Source organism: Lemur catta, chromosome 8 (assembly GCF_020740605.2).
Source record: "Lemur catta isolate mLemCat1 chromosome 8, mLemCat1.pri, whole genome shotgun sequence".
In the NCBI taxonomy this organism is placed as follows: Eukaryota; Metazoa; Chordata; class Mammalia; order Primates; family Lemuridae; genus Lemur; species Lemur catta.
In genome coordinates, this window is record NC_059135.1 from 77,811,531 (window position 1) to 77,824,338 (window position 12,808).

The 12,808-nt window shown below is 34.9% G+C and overlaps 1 protein-coding gene across 2 annotated transcripts in view; it reads right to left on the reverse strand.

Moving 5' to 3' along the window:
- ARHGAP15 (Rho GTPase activating protein 15) overlaps positions 1–12,808 on the reverse strand; it is a 590,409-nt gene that overhangs the window by 290,010 nt on the left and 287,591 nt on the right. For both annotated transcript variants that reach the window (XM_045559125.1, XM_045559126.1), the window contains exons 7-8: positions 9,736–9,834; positions 8,388–8,517 (exon numbers count right to left, since the gene is read on the reverse strand). In XM_045559125.1, coding sequence (XP_045415081.1) covers positions 8,388–8,517; positions 9,736–9,834 — 229 coding nt within the window. The remainder of the gene's footprint in view (positions 1–8,387; positions 8,518–9,735; positions 9,835–12,808) is intronic.

A 12,808-nucleotide genomic window follows, 5' to 3' on the forward strand; every position in this document is an offset into this window, starting at 1 on the left:
GGTAGAAGTCAGCAAATAGTGGTGTGTATCAAGGATCATAAGCACTATTTCACTGGAACATTTTCTTAAAATTATGGTTCAGAGAGTGGTGAGAAAAAACTGGAGAAGGGGGCACAGGTCATAAAGAGTTTTCTACAGAGAAACTTGGACTCTAATTCCAATTGTAGTCATTCCAGTGCAGTAATTTGATTAGAAATTGTTCTTAACCTTTGACTTCCATTTTGGAGGATACCATATCTGGTGACAAGATACAAGTCTTATATTTTCTACTTGGTCATGGCATCTCATGTTTTGTCTCCTACGTTTTTAGGCTAATTAATTTTGTATACAAATAGAGTATATTTAGTTACATTAGGGAAGTTGGGTAGAAGGAACATTTGGTTTCAGGTACTATTTAAATGATTAAAAAAAGATGAATTGGCAGACTGATTTACTTTTCCGAAGTCATCCATGAGCCATTTCTTGAAGAAAGTTGAGTTCTAATGTTATAGATCACACTTTATTGAATTTTGATGGAGACATCTGGTATTTTTGGATTCATCTCATACTTTTGGGTGAAAGCAATACCTGATTTTGCTTACACGGGTGTGGGCTGAACTATGAGTAATAAGAAAAAAATTATTTTACAAGAAAATCTCAAAGATTCTATATGTTTACAATTAAATGTTTTCCTTTAAGCATGTCATTAGGCCTCTTTGGGATATCTGAATAAATGCATTAAAAAGCAAATTACTTTCTTTTAGAATTTTGAAGAAAAGTAACATAAGTTCCTATACTCCAGAAACAAAAAGGAGCAACCAAATGAATCCTGTATATGGAAAGAGGTGATCATTTGCATTCAAAATATTTTTCTCTGCACAGAGATTCACTGTAAGATTGCCTTAATGTCATACTTAGCAAAGTACTTTAAACTTCATATGACAATAATGAATGAAGATTATATGCCTAACTTTGTAAGAAATATACCCATTCTAAAGTTATGGGATAAACAAATAGATACCTTCAGAGTAGATCAAAGACTTTTTTATTGTTGTTTACAATCACAGTAGTGTATTAATGCTAAGGAAATATTGCTTGAGAGTTAGAGCAAAGAGCCCTCTGGATTTGGCCTATTATTGAAAGAAAGATGCCATTTGACCTAATGAAATCAGAAATTGATTAAATGTAGTTCATCTAAGGGGAGATACGGTCATGGTGTTATTGCCAGGGTCAGAAGGAAAATGGGGTGATCTAGTGCTTGAGTACTGAGAGGGTTAGATGGACTTTCAGAGTAGCTAATGCTGTGAGATACATGACAACGGACACCCACAGGTCACAGGGCAAGATCAACGCCTTAGATGGGAAAGAAGAGATTAATCAGAACATTCTTTGCTCAGCTCATAACTAAGTCCTCTTATCAAATGATTCATTGAGAACTGAATGTTTTTAAAGAAACTGCAATCTATTGGTCCCAGAAAAGGTAGGGATTGCTGCTATCTTGGGAACACATGTCAGAACAATGGCTAGAGACACGCAGGGCCACGGTGAAGCCCTGGAACCTTCACGCAGAATACTGTTTTGACAAACTAATTTGGACACTTGATTATCCAGCGTGTGTCTAATCTTTACTGGTTTTTTTTTTCCTCTTATGATGTTCAAATTTGCCAGCTTTAACAACATCAATTTTCATGTACAATTTTTCCATTTTTTCCTTTACCAACTGAAATATTTTGAAATAAAGAACCCCTTTAACCTGCAGAAAACAACTGACAAAAGAATTGACACTTGACTATTATTTAGATATTGTTTGTCTTATAACTATAATAAAATAAAATGACTTATTTTCACATCTTAGTTCAATAGTTTATTTTTCTCAAGTGGATATTGAATGAAACTGGTGCCAGAGTGGCAACATTTATTGTGGAAAAATAAAGAGTGAGGTGATTGATCATCTTACCCAAATCAGAAACCTCTGTCCTTTCAATAATATAATAACCCATAATATTCTACACAAATATTATCATGTTTTTGTTATTTCCAGGTAAGAGCTTTCTAGTTCTTCAATACCAGATATGATTTATCTGAGAAATGTTTTCATTTTCTTGGCAGATGGCTTGCTCATCTTATTATTTTCATGCATTGGCAGGATTAGGCTGTTTTATACAAAATTCTTAATAAGAAGAAACTTTAAAATATGTATTTATACGAGTCTCCAGAACAGGCTTCACAGTATGTGTTTTAAACAATTGCTAATTACATATTTATCCAAGAAACAAGTTTGAATTTCTCATTTTGGATAATAATAAACATCTTAAAACTTTTCTTAATTACATAGTTACCAGGAAGGTCATTATGGTCACAAGAAAAAAAATACATTGGTTTTCTGGGGAAAAAGTAGGAAAACAATGAGTTACCAATGTTTTATTTAACGAGGTCTTCATGTAACTCACATTCAGAAAATTTGATCTTTCTTTAAAGTTTTCAAGTCACAATTAGAACATATGTATATTCGTTTATTGAATTAGGCACATGGGCAATGCCTAATTTTGTATGTGTGTGTATGTGTGTGTACTCCAGTTTTTAATTGGGAAACTTTTTAAACATATAGAAGAGGTGAAATGACAGTATTGTGATCACTTGTAATGCACTACCTAGACTCAGCAAATGTTAGCATTTGGGACAGTGCCAGACTTAATCTGTCATTATCCACATTTCTTACAAAGAACATCTGCCTTGCTGAGGACTTATTCTCTACCAATGATGCAAAAACTTCCTACTCAGCCCCCCCATTCTCTCCTTTTCCTGCAGTTTCTTCTGACTTTGAGGCTTCACTACCCCTCCTTGCCTGGGATTTTCAGGGTCCAGGAGTCTCCTAGCCAAAGCCATTCTGAGACTCCTATTTGCTTTGGTGGAGTTGGTACAGCAGTCAGGAAGCAGGAAAGGGGAAACAATTTGGAAAGCAATGCTACTGGGAAGTCTTAGATCTCAGGGCTAAAGGTACAGCGAATTCAGAATGAGCTGTTCCCTAGAAACAACATTCTAAATGATTGCAGAAGTTTCAAGTATGCTTTTGTGGCCTGGTATGTGGTTTCCCTGTGAAAGTGTGTCAAGGTCTACCTGACCAATTTACAAGTGGCTTTTGAGAACATAGCCTACTTATAGTTGTGGATGGCCAGTGTTATAATTATTTAGATTAATACAAAAAATTACTGCCTTCTCTGTGAAACTTGTTTTCACATGACATGTTCATGATTACTTTACAGGCAAATTTTTAAAACAAAGATAACATTAAAGATCTATGGCATTTTCATTTTCTACATTGTATAAATATCTCAATTTAAGTTTTTTATTCCTATTTTATCCCTGTTGCCTTATTACACACATCATTAAAGGGATATGGAATTTGGAAATCCAAATCTAAATACCCTTATTATGCCACACATATTACATACTCTTATTACACATATCAGTAAGGAGATATGGCATTAGGAAATCCATATCTGAATACTTTTAGGATTTTACCCAGAACACATTTATTTTTAGGATAACTTGAAAGACAGCTAAAGAGAAATCTATTTCCTTTTAGTTCTCTTACCTTTTGACTGTAGTCTTCTAACTCATGTTCATTTTGGGGTGCTTATTTATAATACTAAAAGTGTCAATTCTATATAAATGTTATCCAAGGTTTCTACATTCATAGATTTTATGGTTTAGCAATTGATAAGCATGAGATATATTACTACTAAAGCATCACCTAAATACAAAAAATAAATTTTTTAAAAATTGAAAGCACAAATGAGTAAAGTCAAGAATTTCAGCTGTATATTTTTAATTGTATTTGTTAATGAAAAAGAATGAATGCATTCATGAATGAATAAATGAGAGCTTTGTCTGAAGGAATAGTGAAATGGCTAGATGTGGAATCCTTTCCATCAACTAGAACTTCTTAATGACACGCTCTTCTGGGCATAAAAGAATCAAGAGCATCTCCTGGCTCCCTTCCACTCTCTCCTGGTGTGCTGCTCCCAAGAATGCCCTGGCTGCCATTTTCACCTGGGGAGTCGCCAGGGGAAAGACCAGCTGCTCAGATTTAGATTTTTGCAGCCATGACTCCCATTTCCAGTTCTGGCTCCTCTTCCCGATGCTCTGTACACTCAGGGAATAGGGTAGCAAGTAGAGATGCCCTGCTCCCGTCTTCTATCAGACACCACCCTTGGCTCATGCCCTGTTTTGGTGCCATCTGCTTGGGGACATAGAGGATAATACTAAGAGCTCCTACTTATTGAGTGCCTGCTGTGAGCTAAGTATTTACATATCTAATTTCAAATTCTCACACGATCCTGTAAGGACAGTATTAGATCCATTTTTATAGGTCTGGAAAGTAAAGCTCAGAAAAGTTAAGAAACCTCTCCAAGATTATCTGATGCAAGATTTATTACATTTGGGCCTTTCCTCCCTTTGCCATCCATGGAAGACACTTCTCTTTCCTTGGAAAAATATGTTAACATCTTCCATCTTTGATTGGCTCTGCACTTTTCATAACAGCCCTCCCTGGAGAGCTGCTCTCCTCCTCTCATCCCAGGCTGGTGTCCTGAATTTCCCACAGTGATTTGGCCCTTACATTGAATTTTCTGGCTTCGTGTCTGTTAGACTCAAATGATATCTTAAAATATCTGATTAGTACTTAATAGTGTTGGCAGGTTAGAATCATATTTTAAAAAGGAAAGTATATGTAAACACAACTTTCTGAATTCACTTTTTGAGAGAACATATTTTTCCCATGTTATACAGACAAACTGGACAATGAAATGACCACCTGTTAGCTGCTAATGATGTTCGCATGCCTTTTGAAAAAAGTAATTCTGGCTTTATCTGCCTACAATCTTGGCGACAAAACTCGTGGGAACATCAAGGGCATAGGAAGCCAAAGGCAGCAAACTGACAATAAAGTTTGTGCTTAGACTATTAATAAGGAAGCGGATACTGTGAATCTCTGATTCCACATAATTATTTAATCTCCAAAGGGTGACATAAAGCTGAATGCATGTTTTAAGAAACCTAAGTTTGTGTGTTCAAATCTAGGACTGAGAACAGAGGATTTCAAACAGGGTATTTCCTACTTGAAAACAATATTTTAAAAAGCATCAACTATAAAATATGCCAATCACTATTTCAAATGCATAGTCTAATTTGAAATTGTGTGGGTGGGTCAATCATTATGCCTTTCAAATGAAAATGAATACATACATATTGAATGAACTTAATTCAAAGTCATGAAGATGGATATTAACTGTGTCCTATGTTGCAAAAATATACTGGCCCTAAAAAAGGCTTACAACTATACATATTCGCCAAAATACAGAAATGAAGGATTTTCTAAAATTATGGCTAGCATTAAAGATTAAATGTCTCTCTCATTTTAATAGTGAAATCAAAGTTCAACAAAAACATCTGGTTTTAATATTTTTGCCAATAAGTTTTTGGGTTCTGATTTAAGTTTACTGATTTCTATGAATCTTACTTTTAATGTAATATTTCCATCTAAGTCAAAGGTTGACGTAAACTAACTTTACCTTTTATTTGTTCATTTCACTATGGCATAATAATTAAAAGCACAGGCTCTAAAATCAGATTCCTTGAGTTTGAAACATTTCTCCATAACTTGTCTTTGTACAAGTGACCTTAATTCTCTATGCCTCAGTTTTGTCGTCTGTAAAATAATAGTATCTACCTCATAGGGTTGGTGGGAGGATTAAATGAGTCGATATATGGTAAGCACTTAGAACAATGCCTGGTGGGCAATAAGGGCTCAATATTTTCTAGTTATCATTTTTTAACTTCAAATTAAAAGGTAAATATGAAGTCATTATATAATTAGGTACATTTTGAAATAGAATAAATCATGTGTCTCTTCCTTTGTCTTTAAGCAGGATTGGATTTAAGCTCAAAGTAGACAAATAATTGTCCTTCCCAATTAAAAACAAATTCTAAAAATAAGTAGGGAATATCCTATCTGCAAGATTGTTTTTCAGTAGCATCTTAAAACTTTTTTTTTTTGAGACAGAGTCTACCTCTATTGCCTGAGATAGAGTGCAATGCATTATCACTGTAACCTCAAACTCCTGGGCTCAAGTGATCCTTCTGGCTCAGCCTCCCAAGTACCTGAAACTACGGGTACGTGCCACCACACCTGGCTAATATTTTTAATTGTTTGTAGGGATGGCAAGGGGCTGGGGGGGTGGTGCTTGCTATGTTGCTCAGGCTGGTTTTGAACTCCTGGCCTCAAGAAATCCTCTGGCCAAGGCCTCCCAAAGTGCTAAATTTATAGGCATGAGCCACCATGCCTTCCCACATCTTAAAACTTTCAAAGTTACTACTGCTCAACACAGAATCCGTTAGCCTCAGTATTTCCCAAATATTTTTTGAAGACCTTTATTTTCTTCTTAGCTTCAGGGTTTAGAAGCATGTCAAGATTTCCTCCAAATCATCAATTAGATCTGAAATTCCAGATCTACTAATTGTATCACATATGCTTTAACATCTACTACAAAATGTGTATATAATTAACATTAAATATATGCTCACAATTGAATTCTAATTCTGAAATCTTACCTATGTCTGAACCCATATGAAGTAAAAGAGGATAATGACCAGGAATTTAAGGAAAACATTTTTTAGGTGAAATAACTCCAAACTGTACCATCATATGGAAAAGTCTCTCTAAATGGCATTATTATCTCTTTACAAACCCATCATGCATTTTCTAGACATTAACATTTTTTTTTTTTTTTTTGAGACAGAGTCTCCCTCTGTTGCCCAGGCTAGAATGCTGTGGCGTCAGCCTAGCTCACAGCAACCTCAAACTCCTGGGCTCAAGCAATCCTCCTGCCTCAGCCTCCTGAGTAGCTGGGACTACAGGCATGTACCACCATGCCCGGCTAAATTTTTATTTATATATTTTTCGCTGTCCATATAATTTCTTTCTCTTTTTAGTAGAGGTGGGGTCTCGCTCTTGCTCAGGCTGATCTCGAACTCCTGAGCTCAAACGATCCGCCTGCCTCGGCCTCCCAGAGTGCTAGGATTACAGGCATGAGCCACCGCCCCCGGCCTAGACATTAACACTTATAATCTTAAACTCCAATTTAGCACAACTGGATAACAAAGTATGTATCTAGCAGTTGTTGAAAATTATAGCATGGGTCTTTGAATAATGACTTAATTTTGAAAGGGTGTTTCTACTCTAAGTTCTCATGCAATTTCTAGATTTGTGACTACCAATAATTCAACTTTAGAAGATATGTTATCAAATATAAATAGCTTCTCCCTTTCCTATCATAGGGGTGTGTGTGTGCTTGTGTACATGTACGTGCATACATATTCATATATATCTTTCCTAATACACACACATATGCATATATACACAAATAAACATGAGGCATATACACCTGTATAGGTACATGTATATATAGTCCATTAGCAGCTCTTCTCAACTCACTGAGTTCTCCTTAAATTCAAAAACCTAGGATATACGTATACTGATCTTTGATCAGAGAGGAATGGCAGAAAAAAATGGTGATTCGGAAGAGTGGGGGTAGCTAATTAGAAGATCTAAGAAAGATACCATAATTTTTAAGACTTTGAGAAATTGCTTTTCTCTGATTCCAACGATATCTACTTGTTCCTTCAGGAGGGTGAGACTCAAATCAACTCTGAGATATGTATGACGTTTTCATAACCCCCTTTTACTGAGGAAGAAGCAGGCTGGGGAAAGGTTAAGAAAGACACTCAAGATCACTACGTAAGTGATGAGACCAGTTCTTTTTACTCCACATATATTTTTTTTTTACTCCAAATATTCTTTTAGGATATTAGAACCCCAAATATTCTTTTAGAATATTAGAAGTAGATGTGACCCTGGAGAATATCTAATTCACATCCCACATTTTTAATCGGCCTCTGGAAAGTGCCTTTCCAAATCTTTCTGGTGGTCTGAAAGTGTGTAAAGTTACATAGCCTCTTGGCTTAAGCTGGGCCAACTGTGGTGGTCACTCATATTTTTTAATGTATGGAAGTCAAATAGCCAGCATACCATGGTTTGGAGATGCTTGACATTTCCCACTCTCAAAATCAATCACCAATCTGAACGCCATGGCAATTACTCAGAGACTCAGAGGTTTGCTGTAAGCAGAGACCATGAACTTGGAACAATTATTTTCACAAAAGGCATTACCAACAATGATGCAAGCAAAGTGCCCAGACTGCCCTCCAGTGCATGAATCCCTGCCCAGGAAATGGCTACGAATCTTCCACAAGTAGCAGGACTTTGGCTTAAGTCTCATTTCAATGCATTTATATTTCATAAGCACTGCATTTAGACTTAAAATGAGCAAGTCAAAGAAAATACTCACTTAAAGATTTTCTGTGCTCTGGTTTCTGTTCTTTTATATCACTATCATAGTGACTTAGCAATTCAGTACTGGAGGATCTTTGGATTTTAAATAATTCCAGGTTTCTTGATGAACAATATGAATCCTTTGGCTGTAAAAAACAAACAATTAGACTGGATAATTTTACTAGGAAGAAAACACTCACTAGTTTGTGGTCTATTTTGATGTTATTAAATAGATTTAAGGAGAAGTTTGAAATAAGATAATTATTTTGGGATAGGCCCTCTATACTAAGCTCAATACTCAAATTTAATAATGCTTTATATATGCATATGGTTCTTACTAAATGCCATGCATTATCCCAAGCACTATTCATGCACTAACTCAATTAATCATTACAATAATTCTATGACATAGGTGATATTATTATTATACTTATTTTCCAGATGAAAGTGAGGCCAAAAAAAAAAAAGTAGGCCACACGTAGAAAATGATAGAACCGAAATTCAAATGCAGGTAGTCTGGTCCCAGAGTCTACTCACTCTCAAAGACAGCAAACCCCTATAAGGGGACTATACTGATGATGGAGAAAAGTCAATTTGTTATTTTATTTTCTAAAGTTTTAGTCCCAAAATGATATAATAAAAGACTGCAATTATCAATAAAATCACACAGAATATGTTGTATTTTCCTTTTGTGTACCATATTTACAACTCTCCAAATTTTCCTCAAATTTTGCAAATATTAGTGTCCTAAAATTAGATGTTTGGTCTAGAGTCAGTATGAAATGAGCAGTTTTAAGTAATTTGACTCTTTGAAAAAACATACTCTGGATGTGTGATTTAGGATAATTTTGTGAAGTTCTAGATAGGTAATTTTCATGAGGACAATCTAGCTTAGCTGGAAGAACAATAAAAATCAGTACAAAGGGTTATTATTTACTGGTATTATAACAGTGAGTCTGGTGGTAAATACATTCATATTTATTTTCAAGATTATGGTCTTAAATACATTGATATTTATTTTCAAGAATATATTTCAGACTGCATAAACTGAAAATGTAAAAATTCAGTAGTTATTAAGCACTTGTGTACTTTTACAGCCTCCAGTAAATGAATGCCCATATTATTTCAGAAAAAAAAAAGAAAGAATGTACTACATTTTTGAAAGAGAGAAATTAAATGACATTTAGTTTCACAAATCCTGTCTGCTGAAAAGGTTTTTAGTGGACTCTATTTAAACTTAAAAGAACTTAATATCTCTCAGTCCATACGATCTATTTAAATGCATGTGTGTTATATGCCTGAACAATAAGATTTAAATGACTACATTTTAATTAATAAAGGTAACAGGCAAAACAAATACATACCAATCTGTCAATTGCATTTTTGATAGCGTGGAACCAATCCAATATGATGAAGTCAATATCTGACTGGAGAAGGAACTCATTTCCTGACACTGTTGTGATCTGAAAAAAAATCGACAGGTAAAGAAACCATGTAAGATAGCTCTCTTACATTTTAAAAAATATCCTTTTGTAAAAACACAGTTTAATACACTGAAATATTTTCTTATATTCCAGTAATTATCTTTCTGGGAACTGGAAGCATTTTGAACTGCTCTCTATAAACTGTTTTTTCATGTCATAACAAATACATTATTGTTTTAATAATAGAACGATTAACTCAGAGTAGGGCTAAAGCTGAATTACTCCAACTCAAGGAGAAATAAGCCAGGAAGTTCAGAGCAATGCAGACAGCACACACTGAAGTCAGACCCTGCAGAAAAATGCACCCGGGTGTGTCAGGATTCATTCTGCACTCATGGCTCTTTCCTGTTTGTCGTTTTCAAAGTTAATAGTATCTCTATATTTGATTCCCTTTTATGGAGGGCTCTAAAACAAATTATTTACCAAAAAGACAAATGCAGACTCCTAAAAGTTCATTCACATGAATAACATTTGGGTATTTCTATTTTCCTGTCATAAAGATTTATACGATATTAATAAAGGACCAATTTCTCCACAAAGGGAGTATATTAAAATAAAAGTTCATTTACATATTTGAATTTCTCCTGGAGAGTATTTGTCAAATGAGCATCCAGGTTCCTGACTCTCTGCACTGCTAAGTAGTTGGCAATGTTTAGTATGTAACTATACATTTTTCATTATAGTGACTCTTTTTCTCCCCAGACTTGTGAGAGAAGGATGTGACCCTATCGAAACAGAGCGGTGCTCCTGGTTTCACACATAAAGGGCTACTTACAGAAGAATTTGATTAGAGTTGGGTGTGGACACGTTTTTTTGTATTAGGCCATCAATCTGAGCTGTGAAGATTTTTTCCCTTCGTATTATTGACTTTTTGTTGCAACAGGAAGATGAACATTTCCTGACTACTGTCACACATCAAGTAAGGCTTCAGAGATTTAGAGGACTGACATTTCAAAATACTCAATCAGGAGCCAGTCACCTCTTCTCAGCCTCACTTGCTCTAACAGGAGGTGAACGCTGAAATGTGGCATAGGTTCAGAAAACCACAAATCGTGCTTTAGGCCGTCTCTGTAATTCTATCACTAAAGTGACAATTATTACCCCAAATGGCTCATTCTGAAGGTTTCAAGGATTCTTATGGCAACATATAATGACAACAATCTTGGAGTTTTTAAGAAATCTTGTATTACACATGTGCATTTATTTTCAGAAAAACTCTATAGACATTCAACATTACTTAGTACTGCAAAGCAACCATTCTTGAGTGATATGGGTTCCAACATCAAAAGTAGTCTCTACTGTAAGGAGAGGAACTGTCCAAAGTGTATGCAATTATAAGAAGTGAAAGATTGGAAAATAATAGGATTTAATTACCCACACTAGAATTTGACAGATTACTGGAACCAGTCATTTTCCCTCTCTCTTTCTCTCTCTCTTTTATAAAACTGCATTTAAGATTTGAGAGGGCTGAAAATAGTCTGCTGTTTTATGCATTCAGTAAAAGACAACTAAGGTGATGTTTGCCTAATTATCTGAACACCACTGCACTGTTCTTTACTCACATAAAGTTCCAAATATTTATTTTAAAGAATATTGCCTCCAAAATAGTCATCTAAAAATATAAGGTCATTTCTAACTAACACAAGAAAACTAGCAACATCCTTGACCTCTACCTTCATCCTATTCTAAATTTAAATGTTTTGATTATGAATGTATTATATAAATCACAATTTGTAAACATACACAAAAATGAATTAGCCCAAGCACAATGTACAATCAAATACAATGTTCCTCTGCCAGTATAAATAAACCATTATTAAAATTATAAAAAGGAACAACATTTTAAAAGTACAAGAAACAAACATAATTAGATTTACTGTATTATGAGGGTTTATGAAAGAGCCAACAAAGTTCAGTTTTCAGTCTAGTAAATTCAAACAGTGATAAAATATAAGTACTTTAGCAGTCCATTTGCATTTCTGGTGTATGTTATGCAATGCAGAGGGGATCTTTCACTGCTAACACAACCAAAAGCAAAATATATTTTAAAAGTTCTGTTGTCCAAATATATTACTGCATTAATCATACATAATCAGTGATTTACGAATTCATTTTGGGAAGCTAGATCAGAGAACTATATGAATGCAATTCATTCAAAACATACTATCAGGGAGATACAGTTCACATCCCTTCCTCTGTCTTCCCACTAATCTTTCGAGTGACTAGGCAGTCTGGAGAAGTCTGCTACTGCTCTCTACAGTTTAAACGCATCCACTTCTTAATTACAGTCAGTAATTGACTTTGTTCTGTTCCATTCCAGTCACTCACAGCAAAGTAGTTTCAAAATCTTTGACTGGTAAAGCCCATTTAATTCAGGTTTCTCAATCCACTTTTTTACATTACCTCTTTAGGATTTCTGATAAGTGGTTTGCTGAATCATATTTGCACTTTGAACAATCGAATTTTCAACACTCTTGGGGAAAAAAGACATCAGTGAAGAATGTTAGCTTTGACTAAATCTTTTGATTGAACAACTCATGATGACAATCTAAAGTGATGCAGAACTAATAACAGACATAAAGGATTTGCTATTGAGCTATGCTAATGTACTCTTTCTATATCATGTTTTGCCTCCGTGACAGATGCTGGGGTGAAGGGATGAAGGAAGAACTTACAGAAAACATGACAGGTTTAGATAAGAGCTGCTGGTCGCCACTTTACTTAGAAACCCACTTTAGGCAAATGTCTCTTGAAATTTCTCCTTAACACCAGGTTGTATTTTAAAGGGATATATCAGGGCACGAAAGCAGTCTTAATGAAGTGTGTTAGTGTTGTCTTTTAGTACCCATCTGGGGAAATTTGCCTCAAACTTTTTCACACTAAATAAAGGTCCATCTACATTTTGCTGGTAACAAATTTACACCCAGGAAACTATAGTAGTATGTCCACTGAG